This window comes from Topomyia yanbarensis, chromosome 3, assembly GCF_030247195.1.
Source record: "Topomyia yanbarensis strain Yona2022 chromosome 3, ASM3024719v1, whole genome shotgun sequence".
Lineage (NCBI taxonomy): Eukaryota > Metazoa > Arthropoda > Insecta > Diptera > Culicidae > Topomyia > Topomyia yanbarensis.
The window spans coordinates 141,216,461-141,240,339 of NC_080672.1; the positions used below are offsets into that span (position 1 = coordinate 141,216,461).

Here is a 23,879-nt window from a genome sequence, read left to right on the forward strand (position 1 = left end):
CTGCTTTAGAGACGGTTACCAATCGCCCTTATTTTAAAGGGCATGTTCTTATTTTCGATGATTTTGGGCAACGTTCTTTATTCTAGCTCAACTGTCCTTCGTTTTAATCTGAAAGCTAACCATATTTCAAAAATTTTCAGATCAAGTTTTTTCCGAAAAGAACATTTCATGCATGATTTCAATTGGTCATTTCGTTCTAGTGCTTTTTGTCACATAATCTGGGACTCAGGTTACAAGCATATCCCTTGGGACTCACAGCAACCAAAAGCTGTTTACTCAAAAATGAATAAAGTCTGATTCACATTATTTACACCCTTATTCTTGTTTACGATGAATGCGAGATTCGTTCGAAAGTGGTTTACGACAGCAATATCAAATGGGCTTACTATTCATTCGAATCGCTTTCGAACGAATATCGCATTCATCGTAAACAAGAATAAGGGTGTAAATTTTGTAGGAATCGCGTCTAGTGGTCAGATCTAAAATGTTCTTTGGAAAATACACGTGTGAAAGTTTGGCATCGACTCGCGCAATCTTATAAAAAGATGTGTCTAAAAAAGAAAAATCGATCCTGCGCACATATCGCCAAAACGACACTGACAGGCTACCTCAGTGGTATTTTGTTCCAATACCGAGCTATTTGTGCAGCGTTCTGAGTCGTCTGGAAAAGTTTTAACTTCCTATTGAAAATTTTGACTGGGTTCCGTCACTCGCGCTAGTTTACTGAGTCCACGCCGCTCTAGTCAAATTGCCTCGAGGCACCAGCGGCAACTCGTTCAGTGAGCCATTTGCGCGACACCGAAGTGTTAACAGTCACAATCGTAATAAGTACAAGTGAGTCATTTCATAGATGCATGGGATTAAAGTAGATTTCGCCTACGCGTATGCAACGTGAGAAACATGTTCGATTCACAAATATAAATTTTCGCGTACGTGTAATGTGGGAGAAAGGGGAAAAAGCTGATATTAACCATTCATACCGGAAACCTTTTTTAGCAGCAAAATATCTAGTAGGAAAATAATTCAAGAAACCGGAAACACAATTAAACCGAAAATCGTTTCGAAGAGAACCATAGCTTAGTAGATCGTAGTTCACGATCTAGCGGCTTTTTCCCTTTTGATCCGCCAAGTGATCCGAATTGGTGCACGCGATCACTATCCGTAGTACGCCGGACGACGAACACATACTCCGCCACAGCGAACAGTATCATTTTCACTTCGCGCTGCTCGAGATCGACCAACCGCAGCATCAGCAAAAGTGAAACCGAAGCAGAACGCTTCGTTACCACCTGAAGCCTGAAGTGAACGCAAGATCATCTACCGAGCACCGATACGATGCATTTCACCACCACCTACTAGGGGCCCCACAGTGAACATCCGTCGAGCATCGATACGGTGCAATTTACCACCCACCCACCGGTGGCCTAAAACGGCCTCATCGCACATCGTAGCACCGAACCAGCACAGCAGGTGGGCACTTGGGCAGTGTACCCATCAGCACCCGACGGCGAGCCGAAGCTGTTGAACTTCTCACCACTCGAGAGCGAACGTTCCAGTGCCTGTAAGTACAACCAACAACCGAATACTACACTTTCACAGAACGTGTCGAAAGTAGGAAATTTTTGAATTGTGTGTAGTAGAAGAAGAAAAGAGGGAGAGGGCTTAGGTCCTACGTAGATCGTAAGAATTCAGGAAAGAAAGGATAGATGACGTCACGAAGGTAGGGTAGCGATAGGAGCAAAAGACGGGAATATAAGCTCTGGAAATTATCAAATAATTAAACATTAAGCTTGAATTGAATATAAAAAATGCTTTTCATCCACCTAACAGTGTGATAAGACATTTCTTGTAACGGGCGTTCAATAAAAAATAGGAATTATTTCAATACCTTTCTGTAATTAAAGTAAAGAGTAATTTTTTTTCTCTCTCCAAGACAATTGCTCTCTGGATTCCCTACAAATGGGTGGTATGTTTCTTTTTGCTCGGGTGCTGTCAGCTCAATCGAAGATGGCGTCGAAACAGCAAGCACTCCGCGAGCGTGTTCTACGGTTTTACGAAACGCATGGCCATTGTGGAACAAAGTTTACGGTAGACACCTTTCGAGACGAAAACGTGCTCGTGAGTACAGTTTACCGGATCCTGGCATCCCTGCGCGTGGAGCGGAAGGCCGGTAGCGGCCGTCCGGCGAAGATAATGACGAAGAAGAAGAAGTAAGCGTTGAAAAAGCTGTTCGACAACAAGGACGGAACGAGTTTGCGTGACGCCGGCCGAAAATGTCCCCCGTAATGAAAAAATTTTCTCGAAAACTTGACGTAGGGGTTAGAAATTTTTTACAAAATTTGAAATAAATCGGTCAAGTAGTTTTTGAATGGCAGTTAACACCATAAATTGTTCTATAAAAAGCTTCGTCGCCAAGTCGCTTGTCGATATTTTTGCATTGTAATAATTAATTACTCCCCTTAAATATCCCTTTTGAGAATAGTACGATTTCAACAAACTATGGCTCGTTCAAAATGTATTCGTAAAAGCTGTCTAAAAATACATAAAGTGTTTATCTATGTCGTCGATTTCGATAGATAATTCCAAAAAAATTCGAAAAGGCACCTTTTTGACACATTCAAACATTCATATCTTGTAAACTAAACATCAAAATAAAAAACAAATTAAAAGCGTTCTGTTTAGGTGATAGGCCTTGCATTCTAAATTGGTTTGAATAAGATCGGTTCGCCCATTGCTGAGAAACACGAAAGAGAGTTTGTCCGTTACATACACACACAAACACATACTAACGACGAGCTCGCAGAAGCATAGAAGCGCCTAAAATAAAAGATGGAATACCAAACGTGGTGCCGAAAGCTGCGATTCTAGCATATCCGAATATGTTCAGGATGGTGCTGCAGAAGTGTCTAAATGAAGGCAACTTTCCCGAAATGTGGAAGGTCCAGAAGCTGGTGTTGCTACCAAAGCCAGGGAAGCCACCTGGCAATTCGGACTCGTAGAGGCTCATATGTATGCTGCATACACTCGGAAAACTCCTGGAAAGGAGCATCCTTAAGAGGTTGACGAAACTCACGGAAGGTGGGCGCAGACTGTGCAAGATGCAGTTCCGATTCCGCAAAGGAGCATCGACAGTGGATGCAATTCGGACAGTGTTCGAGAGTGCTGAGAAGGCATCTAAACAGTAGCGAAGAGGAGATCGATACTGCGCTGTGGTCACGATTGGCGTGAAGAGCGCATTCAACCGCTGCAGCGCTGTACAGAATGAGGGTTCCCGACTATCTATGCCAGATCCTGAAGAGCTACTTCCAGAGCAGAGTGTTGCTGTACGAGACGACCGAAGGGCAGTAATCAACGTTCCCCAGCGCTCCATTATCGGTCCAACTCTTTGGAACGGGATGTACGGTGGGGTCTTAACACTGAGGCTCACCAGGAAAGAGAAAATCGTAGATTTTGCGGACCTCGTGTCATGAACGATGACGGGTGAGACACTCGAAGAAGTGGAGGTGTCGGTGACGGAGACAATAGACGGGATTGAGAGCTGGATGAACGAGGTCAAGCTGCAAAGAGCTCACCACAAGACGAAGGAGTTGTTGGTCAGCATCTGCAAAGCGGTTCAGCTGATGCAGATCGACGTCGAAGGGCACGTGATTGCATCGAAGCGTGCACTGAAGCAATTGGGAGTAATAATCGACGACCGGTTGAGCTTCAACAACCACGTCGACTACGCCTGCGAAAAGTTGGCGAAGGCAACGAACGCAATAGCGAGAATCATGCCGAACGTCGGCGACCCAAGAAGCAGCACGAGACGTCTGCTGTCTAATGGTTCGTCGTCGATACTCCGATATGGGGTTTCTGCCTGAGGTGCTGCGCTGAAATCCAAGCGGAACCGTGAAAAGCTGAACATGACATTCCGGCTGATGGCCGTACCAGTCGCGAGTGCTTACAGAACAATATTCTCGGAGGCACTATGCGTTATTGTCGGGATGATCCCCAGCTGCATCACTCTGGCTGACGACGTGGAATGCAACCAGCGGAAAAATGCACGTATCGCAAAGAGACTGGTCCGAGTGGACTCGTTGGTTAAATGGCAGCAAGAGTGGGACAACGCGGACTCACCCCAAATGTGTCTGCTTGGGTACATAGGAAGCATGGAGATGTGAACTTCCATTTGACGCAGTTTTTGTCCGGGCACGGATGCTTCTGGAAGTACTTGCATCGGTTTGGATATGCTTCGTCACCTATTTGCCTGGGGTGTTGAACGTGCAAGAGACACCGGAACACGTGGTCTTCGAATGCCCTATGTTTGAAGAAGTTCGTAGGGGTATGTCTGGTGCGACAATTGACAATATCGACGAAAAGATATGAGCATACCTGGGACGCTGTTGTCAACGGAGTGGTTACAACTATACTCTCCGAGCTGCAGAGGAAGTGGCGAAGGAACTAACAAAGTAGCGCCATTGGCTAGAAAGTCCGCCGTCGGGGAACTCTCCGACGTTGTAGACTAGGTCCACCGCCGGGGACCAGTTGAGTAATATGCGACCTAGCACCGGGTTCCGGGTGCCAGCGAACCAGATGGCAGGGTTCACCGGAATCGCCGGACCAACCTCGACATCCTACTGGGTAGCTCGTGAGTAGGCTAGATCCACCGCCGGGGATTAGACCGAGTAGACCGCTGCGTCGAATAGCTGGCAGTGGGTCGTTGGGGCACCGGAAGCTACGCTCCACCAGGAATCACTGGTTGGACCTCAGCACCCACTGTCTGGCCCGTTGAGTAGGCTAGGTCTACCGCCTGGGACTAGACCGAGTAGATCGGGACGAAGCGGGGAGCTAATTGGCTCACGGAAACGAAACTCGGTATCGGGAGAAATCTTTATTCTTTATCTTTATTAGTCTTATACACCAACAGGCATACCAAAGCCCCAATGGTGTCTACCGCTTGATTTCGCAAGAACCTCCCTCAACGTGGAATTCTCCATCGGCGTAGGCTAGTTCTATTATCGGGGAATAGACCGAGTAGTTTGCGAACATGTAAGGGCGGGAGCTGAATGGCTCGTCGCGAAAGTGAAGTGAAATGGAACGACAGGGGAACCAAAGGGCTCAAAGGAGTTACGGTGTTAAATGGCATCGGACAGAAGTTGTGGTGCTTAAACCAAAGAAGAATCGGTATCGGGAGAAATTCCTTCGTCGGGGAACTCTCCGTCGCCGTACGCTAGATTCACCACCGAAGACTAGACTGAGTAAACGAGGAGATACCACCAGTCGCGGGTCATCGGGGCACCAACGAACCGGACGCCATCCTCCACCGGAATCGCCGAACTGACCTCGACACCTGGCTGGTTGGCTCAGTTTCAGGAGAATTTCTTTCGCCGAAGAATTCTCCGTCGGAGTAGGCTAGGGTCATCGTCGTAAACCGAGTAGTTCGCGAACAAGTCAGGTGCTCAACGAGTAAGTGGTGCTGAATGGTAAAAGAAGGGAGTTGCGGTCCTGAATGGCACAAGGGAGCCGCAGGGCTCGGTAAATCAGACAATCTGAAGTTGCCGCCCAGATTGTCTTCGTCGGGTAAGAGCACTAAGTCTCCACCCACAACTAGTTTTTCTGCTGCCATGGTCTGTGTGGTTGGTGGTGTGTCGAGGAGTGGTGCTGTAACCCTACTGAAGGTTAACTACTTAGTAGTTGAAATAGAGTGGGCGCTATGCACATAGAAATTCCTCCCTGTTCTGTTGATACTGATTTGTTCCGCTTTAAGCTTAGTATTCACCTCTTGCGAAATGAGGTCGCGAAATATTTTTCCTTCTTCCGTGCGGAATTTTGACATTTGCTCGCGAAAACTAGTCTGTGTGTTTGCTGTTAGATGTCGCTTTTGATAACTGGAAAACGACATCAGCTGTTGTTTGTTTATTTCTTTTTTATATTTCTGTTGTCATTTAAATGTTTTAAATAATGTATTTTATTAATTCATCACGGATGTGTATGAAATCGGTAACAATTGTAAACCTATTTGCCATTCATGAAGCTCTCAGGGAAGTGACGTACTCAGCGTGAATCATATTTTGAGCATAATTAATCATAATGCTTATTTGTGACGGTTCCGGATGTCTCGGGGAAGTTCAGTCTGACCAATTTAGACAGCACAATTCCTGCAATCGGAAATTTAAATCATTGGCTGGCCATTTTCTATCTAAATTGGCTGCTTCTACCGGTTCCAGAAGAGCCAGGGAAATGATCGAAATTCGCTCAAACCAAATCTATTGTAACTGTCCGAATCGTAACTCTTAATCGGCGTTTGACCATTAAGAAGCAAATCTGATTGCCTTGGCCGCCTTTACCGCTTTCACAAGTCTCGGGGAAACTACCTTTCGAAACACGCTTCGGAATCCGGAAATATAACGCAAATATAACAACCGACTCCGACTCAATCGGTTTCAGGTCGAACCAAACCCTAGGCTTTAAACTTTGGCTGATGTTAAAAATCGATTATGATAACAATGGCTACTACTAAATGTTCTGGAAGTCTCAGGGAATGCTACCAATAATCAGTACGGATACAAACCTATTTTTGGTATAACAATTGTGAGAATCGTAATTCAAATTTATTGCCATAAGTAATTCGTGGTAATTCTTATTGTATGAAACACTAGAGAGGTTTAAGGAATTGCGCATATTGCTACTACTTGTATTACTGCCACAAGAAGAATAATTGTCCCATGTGTATAGGGATTCCCATAGCACATGGGACAGTTTTGCTTCTAGCGGCAGAATACCTCACAAAAAAAAATTCTGTTCAAGTCTGATATTACACCGAAAGTTAGACGAATTAACTGAATTCTAATTTGATGGTCAGATTGACCCTGTATGTAAATTATGGAAAAGATGTTATAAGCCTTTTACAATCAGTCATAATACAATAGTACGTTATAATCCATTTAAAACGAGTGTATTGCTAGTTAGGCACTTTTCAATCAGTTAGGTCCTTTCATAATCAGTTCGGTCATAAAAATCAATTAGGCCTTTTATTAATTGTTGTAACATCGCTACCAAAATTCTTCATGATCAAATGTTGCGTTATGTACGTGCTCGGGTAGATATTTGTTAATGGAAAACATGAAATTTCAATTTGTTACATTTTGCAGTTAGGCCCTTTTCAAATGTTTGGATAGAACTGGGTAGAGATAAATTGTAATTGTAAATTTATTAGCTTACGATACCCTGTTGGTTACATTTGTATACCTTATGTCAGGTCAAGGAAGAAAAAAAAAATTAATAAAATTATAAATTCAGAATCAAAACAAGTATGACCCAAAAAAGCTCCTATGGCTTTCACCAGTAGCTGGTCGAAAACACTTTACGGTGCGATCTTTTCAATTTCGTCCGAGTTCTCCGCGTCTAGCAACTTCGATCACTGCCCACTAGGTTGATGGTGATTCCATTCTGTTAAAGAAGTGGGAAGAAATACAATCTATAGGATCACAAGAATGAGTCACACTTACCGAATCTACCGGTGCGTCTAATTCGATGTAGATACGTTTCGCAATCGGCTCATCCCTGCTAATCCATCGGCAGGTCGAAGTTGATGACAATGGTCACCTGTTCAACATCGATACCTAAGGCGGAAGAATCTCTCCGTAACCTGGTGCTGCAGCCAGAATCGTGGTGGAACTTGATACCCCTAGACAAAACGTTCGTTGTAATCAATACCTTCTCTAGTCCGGCTCGGGATCGATCCAGAACGGCCAACCGTTGCTCCGCCGTTAGATCACCGGACAGTACCGCTATTGAGTGATTATCCTGGTCCAACCGGCCGTTTTGCGTGCCTGTTTCGATCGATTAACAATGCCGAAAATAAGTTTACTTGGAGTTTACAACTGTCCTATACATCATATGACTGAAAATGATCGCTTGTCCGACGGTAATCACACCGTACATGTTTGAAATTGCTTGATATTTCTCGTCCTGGTTGCGGCATTTGACGTAGTAGTGTTTGGTGTTATCGAGTGATTCTTGCTCCCGCACCAGAAGAATCATGATCGGATTGGTTACGATGTACTGGACGAATCCCATCACCTCCCGCTCGTACGTGGCTAAAAAGAACAGCGATCATAACGCCCGCCTCGTCCGGTACAAAAATGGCAATCTTCTTAAGGTCGAACGCCCGGCTGTTCCGATGATATGATTAGTCAGCTTCGCCCCTTTGACGATCTTCTCACCGCGAACGGTTTAAACAAGTTCGATTTCCGCACAAAACTTTGCCGTTTTGCAGCTACTTTCCCCTTCTGAATTGCCAGTTCATACGTGGGGAAAGGCAAATCACCTGCGGATAGTTTTTCAACGGATTGACTCGATTGAGCATTGCCAGCACGAAGGCAGTGGTTTTTCTTGTTCCCGACCAACTCTGGGCGATTATGTTCTGTGGTGGATCGGCCAACAGAGTAGGTTGAGCCGTCTTCTGAATCTTGGAAGGAGCGTTGAAATCCATAGCATAGAAGCAGTTCCGAATTCATGTGCAAAGCTTCGAAAGTTTTAACCAAGTATAGCGGCGAAGAAGGATCCTTCACCCCCAGATCCAGCTTTGATTCTACTAGACCTTTGCGAATAAGTTTAATTAGCAAACTTGCATCCGCCGGGCTAAAAGATGAATCATGGATAATTTCAAAGCTGATATTAAATATTTCTGGAGAAAAATTTGAATAGGACGTAAGTAACAATGAGATTCTTTTTGGGGTGTTTCTCTTCTGTTAATTACTCGGTCGTTTCAATATTTAGTACTCAACTCTTTGCCTAATATTCTAGTAAAAACTATCGGCTTTCGATATGTACTGGAAAATTAGTGTAAAGTGTTATAAAGACGTAATAATCGAAACAGAAAGTAAACAGAGAGAGGCTCTCAATGTTACTTATGTCCTAATCAAAATTTTCTCCAGATTTCGACTTACTTGAATGCCTCTGCATCTTCCGTGGAGGAAGCTGTTTCTCCATTTTCGCTAGCAGCTTTTTTTTCAGGAGCTGCTAAAGTCTTAATTTCTGTAGCTACCGAAAACAAAACTGCAGGTGCAGCCGTTTCTACGGGAGTAATTTGATCGCTGGTTCTACTGGCGGTGAACTAGAAGGTTTTTCCGCATTCTCTTTTTTTGGGCTGTCAGCCGCCGGCTCTGGTTCCTTATCCTTAGGGATACTCAGATCGATAACCTATTTGTATTGAAAAGAAAAATTCAAAACCTATGGAAAAATTATCGCTCCAAAAATAGGTTAGTTGGTTATGACAAAAAAAAACACTTACCGAGTGCAGAAATTTCCTGATCCTCCCTCCGCCTTTTTGACCCAGTTATCGGCAGCACTTGCCATCGTTTCGACCGGGTATTAAAATTCAAAAGCTACAATATATGGAAAAAGGTCCCAAACAGCACGGATACTGTCACTCCGGTGGTTTATTCCTTGCAATTGGCTGAACTTTTGCCCAGAGCGACCTTGCGGAAAAAAACGCCTTGTTTTGTCTGCTCACTTCGCTGCCATGAAACCGATGATGAGCGCTTTTTTCCAAACGAATCACACGGTTGGCCCGATTGAATATGTCGCGCGTGTAGAGTATGCTTCCATTATGTTTGTTCTGTAAATTGACAAGGACATCTAAATATGCAAAGGAATGCTTGGAGGAGAGAAGCTACTGTTAAACACATACCGAAAGAGAAAGTCCTTTCCGAGGATCTTGATGTTGTATTTACTGTTGGCCCATTATCACCGTGTTCTGCTGCTGGGTGGTTACCATGGCATTATGTTGCTGGTGTTCGGTGATGTGTAGGGTTACCAAATGGGCTGAAAGCGAAATAAGGACATTTTGAATTTTGACCGAGATTAACAAATTTTACTAATCTTTGACTAAATGTGTTTGGTTGAGTGGTGTTAAGAAAAGATTTCCAATATTTTTTTAGAACAGCGCTTTTTTTGTTCTTCTGGGGTCCTAAGAAACTATGCAGAATATTAGGTGGTGGCATACCGTGTTACATTTGAAATTTGTATGGATATTATTGCGAGAAATCCTAATTTTTTCATCTTCATTTCCAAAAATCAAAGTTTTTCCTTAAGAGAACTTATTGATTAAAGTCCATGAAGTTACTAAGAAATTTGCCGCCTGTGCTAAAAAGTGATAGCTGTTTAAAATTCGATGGTCCGAATTAGAGGACAAATCTTTTTTTTCTGTCAGCGCTCAACAAGATGAGAAACATGAAAAGTATTAGTTTGTAACTTTTCTTCAAGCAATAAAATTAATCAATGTTTTTGAATCATTAATCTGAACATAACAAATCAAAAGAATCTAAGGAAGCGCACAACTAAAATGGCGAGTAAAATGTTTCATTCGCTTAAGTGAATTTAATCTAATTGATTTCAAATATAACATGGATTGAGATTAAAACTAAGGACATTTGAAGTAAAATTAAGGACGCTTTCCCAAATCATCGAAATTAAGGACATGTCCTTTAAAATAAGGACGGTTGGTAACCCTAGTGATGTGTATCCGCTATGGTTGCTGTTCGATCTGAAAAAAAATTAGGATAAAAAATATCCGTGAATGAGTGAACGCGAGCTTTTGAAAGAAGAATAGGGTATTACATTACAATGTACTGAACACGGTACTGATCCTTCGAAACTAAAAAAGGTAGTAAAAATGACTCACCTTGCTGCACCAACTGAATAAAAAAGTCCTCCTGCACGCGGCGTGGTACAGTACAGTGTGCTGCTGGTACTGTGTTTGAAGGTGCTGTTGATGTATCTTTTTTGCGGTTGACCAATGGTCTTCTACATTTGGCCCTGATTGGCTTGGATCGATTGCACTAGTTGCGGTTGCTGGCCTGGTTCTACCGTCAGTTGAACGTTGTTGCTACCGATCTGTCGGATGATGGTCATGGTCTAGGGGAAATCTTAATTTTCTGATGTTGCTGGCGATAAGCACTGGAATTGTGGTTGCTAGCTGCTGCTGGGATGGAATCACGAACACTGTGGAGGCAGCGATATTTTCATGCAAGCAACTGGTAGGAGCCAAGGCAGTAATATGACGTTTGTGTTTGACTCTGATTTCTCTACATCAGGAAGGTAACCGCTGGTAAGAATAGTGGCAGGCAAGTTTTACGACAGAATGTGCCGATAAAGTGTGTCCGTTGGGTCCATTATTCGTAAAAAAGCTCTTGTTGCTTTGTTGGTTCTGAGCTGTAATTGCTGTGGTTCTTTTTTGAGAGATTGTTGGCAGCTGCTGGATTTGGAGTTGTTGGTACTGCTACGGTTGTATCGATTTAATGTTGGTTGGCTGATTGCCAGATCCAGGATGTTGAGTCAAGTTGAGCTGATTTGTAGCATCTGATGAAAACTTATCAAGTAGATAGATGGCTGCTGCTTCTGCTGCTGACGAAAAATGCTGCTCTTGTGGCTGCTTTGTTCGGGTGTGCCTGTAAATAATAATAATTACTAGAAACAATCACAATTCCAATAATATTTTAAAACTTACCATTCAAATTCAAAATATTGATTCTCAAAACTACAAAGTTTTGACAGGTCGCGATGAAAAAAATACAAAAAATTACTAATCTTGTGTTTTTTTATATTTTTTCATTGCAACCTGTCAAAATTTCGCGAGCCTCCGTGCGAAATAATACCATTGACCATTATTTCGCAAGGAAAAAGTTTGCCTTGGTGACAGCGCATAGAAAGCAGCGCTATCTCGCGGAAGTATTATGAAACTTATCGTTTGTCGAACCGTGTCTCGGCTAACTGCATTTTTCGTTATCGTTTTCGCGAGAGCTGCGTACCGCTTACGAAATGGAAACGAAATTTTTTTCGCGAGCATTTCGCGACGTTTTTTATGCATAGGTTTTGTATAGGAAATTTCATTTCGCAAGAGGTGCATACTTAGCTTTAGGATGCAACAACTGCGAAGAATAGCGAAATATACGTACAATTTTTAGGCGGCTCAAGAACACGTCGCGTTTTAACTCAACATAATGGATCATTCATAAATTACGTATCGTAAAGGTAGCCCAAATTTTACTCCCCCTACCACCACGTTATCACGTAATTGTCACCCATATCTCTATCCCCTCTTCCCTATTACGTAACTAATTCTCTAAAAAAATGCTTTCAGTAAAACCATGTTACCGTAAAACGGGGTATCTTTAATCACCGGGGTAAGTTTGATCAAATAAGACTTTTTTTCAGTAACGTACGATAAGATGTAGAATCACCGAAACAAAATACAAACCCTATTCTAAACATGTTCAGCTTCAACCAGCAACGATTCTTTCATCATTTAATGTACCTTCAATAAACATAAATTCTAATTGAAAATGATACAACTTTCACGCATCGGTTCAATATGTTCAAACAATTACTTGTATATTAATGAAATCAATCAACTTTAACTGAACTGATCTGATGATTTTAGAAACCGTAAAATTTTTTGTCCAATAATTTATTTTGAAAATCCGAGATTTTTATTGTAAACTATTTAATTTCGACTATTTTTCTGAAAAAGTTCGATAAAAGCGAAGACTACTTATCAAGAATACTGATATCTCTTTCCTTCCCCCATACAAACAAAAAGCGACAGAGGTTACAGCGCCTCTATTGGAGGAAGGAAGGAAGCTTGATGTAAAAGTGTATATGTGTGTGTGTGCATCACTATGGGTAGTACCACCTTTACTCGCAAGTGGCGTTGCTGTTACTGTCTCCAGATTCTGGACAGAGTTGCCAGTTTTCTTGATATACAGTCTTCGATAAAAGTCTGCTGTATCCTTCTAGGCAATTTTTTTCTCTCCCGGGACGTCACAATATGGGGCCATGAAATCGCCTGCAGATATGCAATTTACACACTATTTGGAGCGATATTTCTCATTTCGATACACGATTGCTGATCAAAGTTACCCCGAAAACAACGAATGAAAATTTACAACTAATTTATTTAATTTTTATGGTAGATCGAAATAAATTACCAAGCAAATTAGACGTTTTCAATCTATTGGTACCAGTACTTGTTTTAAAAATGCAAATAGTTACATGAAGAAAGTTATTCGAAAAACTGTAGAAAAATTGATCAATGTTCCCTCGTTTAGCTTAGTATGCACCTCTTGCGAAATGAGGTCGCGAAATATTTTTCCTTCTTCCGTGCGGAATTTTGACATTTGCTCGCGAAAACTAGTCTGTGTGTTTGCTGTTAGATGTCGCTTTTGATAACTAAAAAACGACATCAGCTGTTGTTTGTTTATTTCTTTTTTATATTTCTGCTGTCATTTGAATGTTTTAAATGGTGTATTTTATTAATTCATCACTGATGTGTATGTAATCGGTGATAATTGTAAACCTATTTGCCATTCATGAAGCTATCAGGGAAGTGACGTACTCAGCGTGAATCATGTTTCGAGCATGATTAATCATAATGCTTATTTGTGACGGTTCCGGATGTCTCAGGGAAGTTCAGTCTGACCAATTTAGACATTACAATTCCTGGAATCGGAAATTTAAATCATTGGCGGGCCATTTTTTTTATCTAAATTGGCTGCTTCTACCGTTTCTAGAAGACCCAGGGAAATGATCGAAATTCGCTAAACCAAATTTATTGCAATTATCCGAATCGTAAGTCTAAATCGGCGTGTGACCATTAAAAAGCATACAAGTCTCGGGGAAACTACATTTCGAAACACGTTTCGGAATCTGGAATGGATTCCAGCGCAAATATAACAACCAACTCCGACTCAATCTGTTTCAGGTCGAACTAAACCCTAGGCTTTAAACTTTGGGTGACGTTAAAAATCGATTGATAACAATGGCTACTACTAAAAGTTCTGGAAGTATCAGCGAATGCTATCAATAATCAGTACAGATACAAACCTATTTTTGGTATAACAATTTGAATCGTAATTCAAATTTATTGCCATAAGTAATTCGTGGTAATTATTATTGCATGAAACACTAGAAAAGGCTAGAGAAAAAGTTTAAGGAATCCCGGGGAAGTGTTTCATGGTCTCAAGCGTTGCTATGTGATGCGCGCATTTATGTGAGGTGTCTAGTAGTGCATTCATAATCATTGAGTATTGTATATCAAATATAAAACATTGATCATTAAATACTAAATACCACGCATTGAGTATGAATATTAAACATTGAATATTACATTTTATATATTAAATATCAAACGTTAAATATTCAACAATAAATATAAAATAAAAAATATAAAGTATTAAATGTTAAATATTATATATTAAATACACTAAAGACCCGATTTTATCAGCCCCCGATTTTGTCACCCTCATATGAAAATTGATAGTTGGTAGTTTGATGGGCTCTAGTAGTCGAACCAAGTTGAATTCGAGTAAATCCTTTCTTGGACATATTTTTCTTATCTTAGGTATCCAAAATATGCAAAAATGACAATCTGATTTTTTTAAATTTTACGCTCAGACCCGCTAATCCGCTTCGTGAGCCCTCATATTATGCCGGATTAAGTATGGGAAAAATAAAATAACCCGTTTGGAATGTTTTGGTGCAAAAAAAAAATAGTATATGAAATTTCATACGCTGGGTTGATAGGGTATCAAATAATTACAGAGAAAATTCGGCTAATATCCTTATATTTAGCATAAAAACGAATAATATCCTCAACCTTGCGAGAAAATTTATTTAGCAGCTATTTTGAATGATTTTAACACTTCTCTCCTCTCTCTCATGCCGTTTTGTTGGTTCGTTGCATCAAACCATCTTTCCCTCAAAATTTGTAATAATTTTAAGAAAAAGAACATTTTCTTACGAGAATTTACATAAAAAATATTCTGGTTAGAACCAGGGATGATTTGCAACGTATTAAGCATTTGTTAGCCTTGAATGCACTGCTTCAACATTAAAATCAGTGAGAATGTTGTGAGTTCCCTCCGGGTCCCAAAGAGGAAATAATTTTACCTTAGGAAAAAAAGATATCGGTTCAGCCTAGCGTATGAAATTTCATACCATGAACTACCAGGAGAATTTTCGCAATTGTTTCACCAATTTCTTCCATTTTTTCGCACTGAGTCACATCTTTCACACTTCTCATGGCCATTCGTTCTCAATCCGAAACAAGAATTAGTGATTTGGAAGAGAAATTTAATATGTGTTGTTCATATTTTGGTTTGAAATTTGGCCAACTTTGACATTCGAAAACACAATCGAATTTAATAAAAAAAGATTATTGAGCATACACATTATAAATTAAAAAGTATTAATTAACGTTCACAGAAAACCAGAAGCTCGAACACGCCATTATTGTATAACAAGTATGATCCAGAAATGTGTTGTTTTTGCGTATGAAATTTCATTCGCTGAGTCAAAGTGGGTTAAGGGAAATTTAACCTATATAATCAGAAAGGATTGCGAGACTACATCTACACTGATAAAATATAAATGAATAATAAATACATAGAGAAATTAATACACCAATAAATAATTAAATTTATAAATAAGTTAATGAATAAATTCAGGCAAAAAATTTATTAAGTCGTAAGAGGCATAGAATGTAAGAAAACCAACTCTATCAAACATTTAAAAAGGGCTTATCTGCAAAACGTAAACATTGAGAATTTTGTCAAAGGTCAGATTCATTATAATCCTATTTGGAAAATTGATACTAATTTATTTCTTTTGATTGCGCATATTGCTACTAAAAAAAAAATTGTTATAAAATCGCTATCAAAATTCTTCATAATCAACTGATGCGTTGTGTACGTGCTCGGGTAGATATTTGTTAATGGAAAACATGAAAATTCAGTTTGCTACATTTTGCAGTTAGGCCCTTTTCAAATGTTGGGATAGAACTGGGTAGAGCTAAATAAAATTATAAATTCAGTATCGAAACAAGTATGACCCGAAAAAGCTCCTACGCCGTTCACCAGTAGCTGGTCGAAAACACTTTACGATCCGATCTTTTCAATTTCGTCCGAGATCTCCGCGACTAGCTACTGAATCTTTTTCCGGGAATGTTTTTCGATTGATCTGCAAATCATCATGCTTCGATCACTGTCCACTATGTTGATGGTGATTCCATTCTATTAAAGAAGCGGAAAGAAATACAATCTATAGGATACCAAGAATGAGTCACACTTACCGAATCTACCGGTACGTCTAATTCGATGTAGATACGTTTCGCAATCGGCTCGTCCCTGCTGATCCATCGGCAGGTCGAAGTTGACGACAATGGTCACCTGTTCGACGTCGATACCTAAGGCGAAAGAATCTCTCTGTAACCTAGTGTTGTAACCAGAATCAAGTGGCGGAACTTACCCCTGGACAAAACGTTCGTTATAATCTGTACCTTCTCTAGTCCATTTCGGAATCGATCCAGAGCGTCTAACTGTTGTTCCACCGTTAGATCACCGGACAGTACCGCTACCGAGTGACCATCCTGGGACATCCTGCCGGTCAACCAACCGGCCGTTTTGCGTACCTGTTTCGATCGATTAACAGTTTCGAAAATAAGTTTACTTTGAGTTTACAACTATCCTATACATCATATGACAGAAAATGATCGCTTGTCCGACGGTAATCACACAATTTCTCGTCCTGGTTGCGGCACTTGACGTAGTAATGTTTGATGTTATCGAGTGATTCTTGCTCCCGCGCCAGCCGAATGACGATCGGATTGGGTACGATGTACACGGCAAACTCCATCACCTCACGCCCTTATGTGGCTAAGAAGAACAGCGACCAAAACACCCGCCTCGTCCAGTAAAAAATGGGAAAACTTCTAGGTCGTACGTCCTGAACTTTATACCTCAGTCCATTAGCTTGCCGGGTGTTCCGATGATATGATTAGTCAGCTTCGCCCCTTTGACGATCTCCTCGCGAACGGCGTAAGGAAGTTTAATTTCCGTACAAAACTTTGGTATTTTGGCAGCTACTTCCCCCTTCTGAATTGCCAGCTCATACGTGGGGGAAATGCAAACCACCTGCAGATAGTTTTTTAACTGATGGACTAAACTGAGCATTGCCAGCACTGGGTCTGGGCGATTATATTCCGTGGCGGACCGGCGAACAGAGTAGGTAGAGCCGTCTCCTGAATCTTGGAAGGGGCGTTGAAACCCATCGCATATACTCCCTGAAAAAATTCCGGCTTCATGTGCAAAGCTTCGAAAGTTTTAACCAACCAACCGGCGAAGAAGAATCCTTCCGCTGCACCTCCAGATCCAACTTTGATTCTACTAGACCTTAGCGAACGTCTTTCATTAGCAAACTTGCATCCGCCGGGCTAAAAGATTAGCCATGGATAATTTTAAAACTGATACTAAATATTTCGGCAGAAAATTTAGAATAGGACGTAAGCAACAATGAGATTCTCTTTGGGGTCATTCTCTTCTGTTTATTAGTCGGTCGTTTCAATATTTAGTACTCGACTCTTTGCCTAATATTGTAATAAAAACCATCGGCTATGTACTGGAAAATTAGTGCAGTGTTATAGTGACGTCGTACTAAGAGAAAGTAGACAAAGAGAGGCTCTCAATGTTACTTATGTCCTTATCAAAATTTTCTCCAGATTTCAACTTACTTGAATGCCCTGCATCATCAGCTGTTTCTCCACTTTCTCTTGCAGCTTGTTTTTCCTCAGGAGCTGTTAGTCAGAATTTCCGTAGCTACCGAACTTAAAACTGCAGGTGCAACATTTCTAGTGAAGGGAATGTACCTCTGTACTTCCATCCCACTAATAACTCAAACGGAGTAATTCCAAGTCTAGCGTGTGGTTTAAGCGTATTGTGTACGTGTACATATTCCTGTAACGCGTGTCGCCAGTTTTTACCATCAACTTTAGCTGCTGCCAATGCTTTTATAACTCCTTGATTTTGGCGTTCTACGGCTCCGTTTGTCTGAGGACTCAACGGAATAGATTTCCTTACCTAATAATATTAACAGTTAAATCATAAATATTTTACTGCATTGCTCTGTAAATTACCTTTACACCTTTTGATTCCCAAAATCTTACAAAATCGTTGCTCTGGAATGGGGGTCCATTATCGCTTTGTAGGATAAGCGGTAAACCCCAAGTGAAGAAAATCTTCTGAAGTGCTTCGTTGGTATTTCTAGCATCGGTAGTTCTTATTTCAACTACTGTGAGAAATCTGGAGTACGTGTCTACTAAAACCATAAACTCTCCAAAACCACAGCCATGAACTGCCAGAAAATCAACCTGCAATATTTCCCAAGGGCCTTCTGGCAACTGGCGACTTGAGAGAGGAATTGGAGGATTTTTTTTGGAAATTACTATGCAGGTGTTGCAATTTCTCACGAACTTTTCTACATCACCGCTCATCCCCGGCCACCAAAAAAAACATCTGAGTATTCTTTTCATTGCAGGACATCCTATATGTCCCTTGTGCGCTTCTGCTATGGCTTTTAGTTGCAAACTTGAAGGAAGAACAATTTTATCCATTTTGAACACCATTGGGCCCAAAACCCGTAAGTCTCTCAACTGTGCCTCGTAACTAACGAGATGTTTCGACCAAACATTAGACTTTATGGCTGTACGCACATCATTCAATTCGTTGTCCTTCTCCGATTCACATTCAATATTATGCCACGTTATGTTCATATAGACCGAATCCAGGGCATACAATAAATTATTTTCATCTTCTTCCTCGAAGGGCTCGTCAACTTGTGCCTTTGATATCAATCGAGAGAGAGAGTCTGCTACATTCAACTGTCCTGGTATTCGCTTGACTTTAAAATCGTAAGCCTGCAGCCGCAAAGCCCACGATTCAGCCCGCGATACAGCACGCTTGCTTGATTTGTATCCTTTACCAAAAATAAATTCGTTGGCTTCGGAGTCAGTGCGTACCACAAAACTTTTTCCAGTTAGATAAAACGTGAACCTCTCAATTCCCCAAACCATCGCGAGAGCTTCCTTTTGCGTTTGCGGATATCTCATTTCAGCAGCTGTCAGTGCCTTGGACGCACAAGAAATTACCCTTGGAACCCCTTCTTTGTTGTATTGTGCAAGAACTGCACCTAATCCAAATGGAGATGCATCAACGAAAAGCTCCGTATCATCACTAACGTTGAAATAACCAAGTTTTGATATGGTTTTCAATGCCTCATTTTTTAAGAACACAAATTCCGCCTCTTCTTCCTCACTCCAGTAAAAATGTTCACATTTAGCGAGTTCCCTTAACATCTTAGTCTTGTCAGCTCTGTTGGGGATGAAGCGTTCAGTGAAGTTCATTAGTCCCAAAAAACTCTTCACTTCTTGCTGCGTTTCTGGTTTACGAAATCCCCGAATGGCTTTTAGTTTTTCATCTTCAACTCTGAGTCCGTCGTGACCCAATTGGAATCCAATAAATTTTACTGACTGTTGACTAAATACACATTTATCATTGTTTATGCGGACGTTGTGATCTTTCAGTCTATGCATCACTTCGCTCAAGTTTTCATCGTGTTCCTTTTTAGTTTTCCCAAAAACTAGAACATCGTCGAGGTAATTACGAACTCCTTTACATCCAGTCAATACAATTGTCTGCATAATTTCCTGAAAAATATCTGGAGCGTTTGTAAGACCAAATGGGAGCCTTTGGAATCTATACATAGCATTTCCCGCAAAGAAATTTGTCAGGTGGCGCGAACTTTCATCCAAAACGACGTGGAAGAAGGCACTCGTCAAGTCGATTGTGGAGAACCATTTAGAATCTGGTAAATCTGAGAGAATAGATTCCAGTGTCGGCATCTTGAAGGGTGTACGGATGATTGATTGATTTGGACCTCTGAGATCCACCACTAATCTTATATCATGTTTACCCTTAGGCACCACCAGAAGTGATGAGCAATATGATTTGTCCATTGAATCTGAGACGCGTTCAATAATTCCTGATGCCAATAGATCGTTAATGCGTCGCTCGGTCTCGGCTTTAAAAGCCGGTGGGATATTTGTAAAAATCCTTCTCGATGGTGGCATGGTGTTATCGTATCTGAGAATCACCGGTGGAACATTGAACTTTGGGAACTCATCTGGTACATTTAGTGAATGTATTTCTCCTGGGAAGCTTGTTTTATGTTCATTTCGGATTGGGACATTTAAACCCAGCTGCAGAACACTGTATCTAATAGCAGTATCCCTACCCAGCAACGCACGAGCTTTGTTGATTACATAAAATTTTTCCATGTAGCATGGGCGATCCTCACTAAGAGTTAGCTCTGCCACAAAGGTTGCCACAACATTAATCTGGCTTGAAGATGCGTAAGCCTTAAGTGGTTTGTCCGTACCGTTTTTGATGCAGAACAACCCTGATCTGGATTGGACTCCGTTCAATAACATTTCGAATGTGTCGCTTCCGATTGTGTTTACGTCTGCACCCGAGTCTATTAGAAAACTAACTTGAGCTCCCGATATTTTACCAACAATTACTCCATTATCATTTGAAGCCAGCGATTCATTTACACTTGAAATGAGTAACCCGGATTCCACCAGTTTCGGGATTTTGGTTTTTATATTTATATTATTATCAGATGAGCACACGTCTGATGACTCTCTGACTGCTTCGAAAGAGCATTCTAACTGATTAAAATCTCTCGGCTTCAATTGGGATACATATCTCTGGAAATCAAAATTGTATTTCTTATTCATTCAATCAATGATAGTCATTTACGAGTTCATTGTATGTTTATTTATTTATTTTCTTGTTTTAAGTTTTGTTTAAAGAAAATTTAAGCTATTTCAATAACAATTTGCAAAAATCAATCCAATAACTCGCAAAAGAAAACCAGGACAAATCAGATAAGTTAAGCCAAAGATGGTGAACTTACATCATCGATGACTGCTTCATCCTCGTCTTGTTTAACGATAGCAACCTTCTTCGCAGCTGTCGCTTCATCTTTGTCGTCGTTGCTGTTTCGCCTCTTCGCTGGGCCTGATGACGGCATACGACGACAGGCACGTGCTACATGCCCCATCCGTTGGCAATTATGACAAGTTTGTTTAATACTCCAAAACTCCGTTGCGATGTGTCGACTACTCAAACACCTCCAACACGTCTTTTGTTGGACGATCGCTCCTCTGGCATATCCACGAGCAAACCCTCTTCCTCTAGCACCTCTCCAGTTACCACCAAACGGAGATTGGTTATTACGTTGGTATCTCTGACTGCTGAACCGATTATTGTTGAAATAATCATTACTTGATCCATCAGCTGCAACAGCTGCCACCTGGACCTGCTGTGGAACTGTCAGGTGATTCTTCGCATACGTCTCTTCGTTGATTTGATCCATCTCCAAAGCTCGAACTTTATCCAGAATCTCCCCAAGCTGTCCTCCTTTGCGCAGAAATTTCCTGGCTACCTCACGAACCCTGCGATTAGATGCATGGGCTTGAATTGTATCTGCTACCTGCTCTAGAAGAATAGTTTCGTCGAAATCGCACAGCTTTGCTACTGCTATTACCCGTTTTACATATTTTAAATCTGACTCCCCTGATTTCTGTGCCAGTGCTCGGAGTTTTTGTCGTTGCATAAATAAATAGTCTCGAGAACCAAAAAAAGAGTCAAGTCGATAAATTGCGTTGGAATACGGGGCTGTACGTACATCGGGTGCATTGGTATCTGATACCGTTCCTTCGAAAATATCCAAGAGTTTCAACCCTGCCTTTATTTTGAAAATATTCATTCTCGTAACTTCTTCGGACACTCCTGCTAGCTGCATGGATGATTCCAGCAGATCCTTCCATTGCTCGTAAATTTTGCGATCGATATCATCTTCACCGTCGCTTGGCTTACATTCTGGAACTTGGAGCGATGCAAATGACAGATTGCTCATTGATGTCATCAAAACCGATTGTTGCTCAATGGTCGAATTGTCTTCGTGCATAGTAGAATTTAATCGCACAGGTAGTTACCTTCTGCTAACGACTGTTCCAGCTGTTTCTTATCAGAGCGCACTTTTTTTAATTTTGATCGCAAGGTAGTGTTGAGCCTTTTTTCATCCTCAAGTTGTTTTGCCAATGTTGTGGTATTTTTGGCCGAAGTTCTGGTTATCCTCCTGTGGGAACATTCCATATTACACACATTATTTTTACATTGGTTTATTGTCATTCACAATTACAAAAATACTCTCGGTATTAATAACTACTTCATGATTCATCAATATTATTGTTATTGATATTTTTTTGCTAATTTTCATTTTTTATTTGTGTTACTTTACAGATTGTGTTATCTATATGAACGTAAAAAAATCTAATGGAATGTTGAATAAGATTTTGTCTTATGCAGGTTAAAATTTTGATTTTTTTTTTTATATTTTTAATATACAAATATAATATGAACCCAACCGGGTCGACGTTCTCTACGGAACGCACCAATCCGATCAAGAGTTGGATTTTATTCTAAGATCCAACCAGATCGAACATTCTCTAACGAATGCAACGACTACTCATTTTGCTACTATTCTTGGACATATCACTCGTTCTCTCCGGAACGCACCAGCCCTATAAATGGCTGGGTTATCACATTTTTTTTTTATTTTATGTTTAGACCCAACCGGGTCGACGTTCTCTACGGAACGCACCAAATCTGATCAAGAGATGGGTTTTTTTTTTTTTTGAAAAACCCTACCGGGTAAACGTTCACTACGGAACGCACTAACCCGATCGAGGATTGGATTTTCTTCTGGGTTGCATGATTTATACGAAACTATTTGAACAAATGCGGAGATAGTTTTAACTTTAAAATAATTATAACCAGTACCAGTTCACGTTAATAGTTTACTTAATATATTAGGTTGCCAATCAATTAGATTATTGAATTTCTATTAAAGATTTTAGTTACGAAAGGTTTAAATTACAATTTCAAGTAATTTTGAAGTAATTGAAAAGAAAATTAGCGCCATCTTGCTTTTTTTTTATATAAAATTGTGCGTTATCAATGTACATTTCATTTCCTCCATGGCCTAGCGCAATCAATGATCACTACTTACTTTCCGACAGGAGCGTTTCTGGTATCCCCAACTGCGCCATTGTCGGATTCCTCCATTTTTTTTTACTCGACGGTATTCGGGTGGTGCGAATGCGGTACCGCAACTATTACACTCAACAATATTTCTTCGAATGAATCCTTCCAATTTTTTTTTCATCCGCCTACTATGTTTGAAATCACATTTTCAATTTTTTTCATTTTCGTTACTTCCGTTACCGTAACATTAGTCGCGTGTTATATTAAGATAATTTAAGCATACACCGACACACTACAAGGAAGTTAGGGTAAGTGCCTCAATTTACGCTCTTTTTTTGCATAATGCTATTCTTACACCCTACGTGATGAATATTTATTTACACATGTATTTGAAACAGATGCATCTAATGTTTAGTATTTTTATTTCATTCTTGAATTAATTTTCATTTTCTAATTCCCGCTTACTTTTAATATATGGAACCTTTAACTATTGCTTCGTCATATGTACCTACAATATATATCACCTACACCAGCTTTGGTTCTACTGCCGGTGGACTAGGTTTTTCCGCATTCTCTTTCTCTGGACTGTCAGCTGCCGGCTCTGATTCCTTATCCTTTTTTTTTTTTTTTCATACGTTTATTTGACACGGCATTTGCAATAGCTTTTTACGCCAGTTTCTTTTTTTACATAGCACGTTACAAAAATCCTTAAGACTAATTTTAACTATACTAGTACTTTGTCTAAAACTAACACTGAAATCACTTTATTGTTTGCTTTTTTCCTTACATTGTTGTATTTCATACTGATCTAGTATTTTCGGGTGTATTTATTTACTTTTTTTCTGTTATTGTCTAAATTTAAAAACTAAATATTCTAGGTTCCTTTAATTGGTGAATGATTAGCCTTGGATGAGAGTATGAGGAGATGAATTTAATTAAATTTTGACAGACGCT

General features: G+C 40.5%; 1 protein-coding gene and 1 pseudogene across 1 annotated transcript; both read right to left on the reverse strand.

Moving 5' to 3' along the window:
- Positions 1 to 6,600: 6,600 nt before the first annotated feature.
- LOC131690574 (DEAD-box helicase Dbp80-like) lies at positions 6,601 to 11,804 on the reverse strand (annotated as a pseudogene).
- Positions 11,805 to 16,034: 4,230 nt separating this feature from the next.
- Positions 16,035 to 16,709, reverse strand: LOC131690575 (DEAD-box helicase Dbp80-like). The gene is made up of 3 exons (XM_058976467.1): positions 16,513 to 16,709; positions 16,288 to 16,450; positions 16,035 to 16,225 (listed from the first exon to the last, which is right to left on the reverse strand). Exons 1-3 carry the CDS (start codon positions 16,672 to 16,674, stop codon positions 16,056 to 16,058), a joined length of 495 nt encoding a protein of 164 aa, XP_058832450.1. The 5' UTR covers positions 16,675 to 16,709; the 3' UTR covers positions 16,035 to 16,055.
- Between the last annotated feature and the right edge of the window lie 7,170 nt (positions 16,710 to 23,879).

Excerpts from the sequence above, each read along its gene's own strand:
- LOC131690575 (XM_058976467.1), bottom strand. The coding sequence starts at position 16,674 with ATGGAGTTTGCCGTGTACATCGTACCCAATCCGATCGTCATTCGGCTG. Across the intron at positions 16,451-16,512 it reads ATCATTTTCTGTCATATGAT|GTACGCAAAACGGCCGGTTG; the intron begins GTATAGGATAGT and ends CGATCGAAACAG. Across the intron at positions 16,226-16,287 it reads AACGAACGTTTTGTCCAGGG|GTATCGACGTCGAACAGGTG; the intron begins GTAAGTTCCGCC and ends CTTTCGCCTTAG.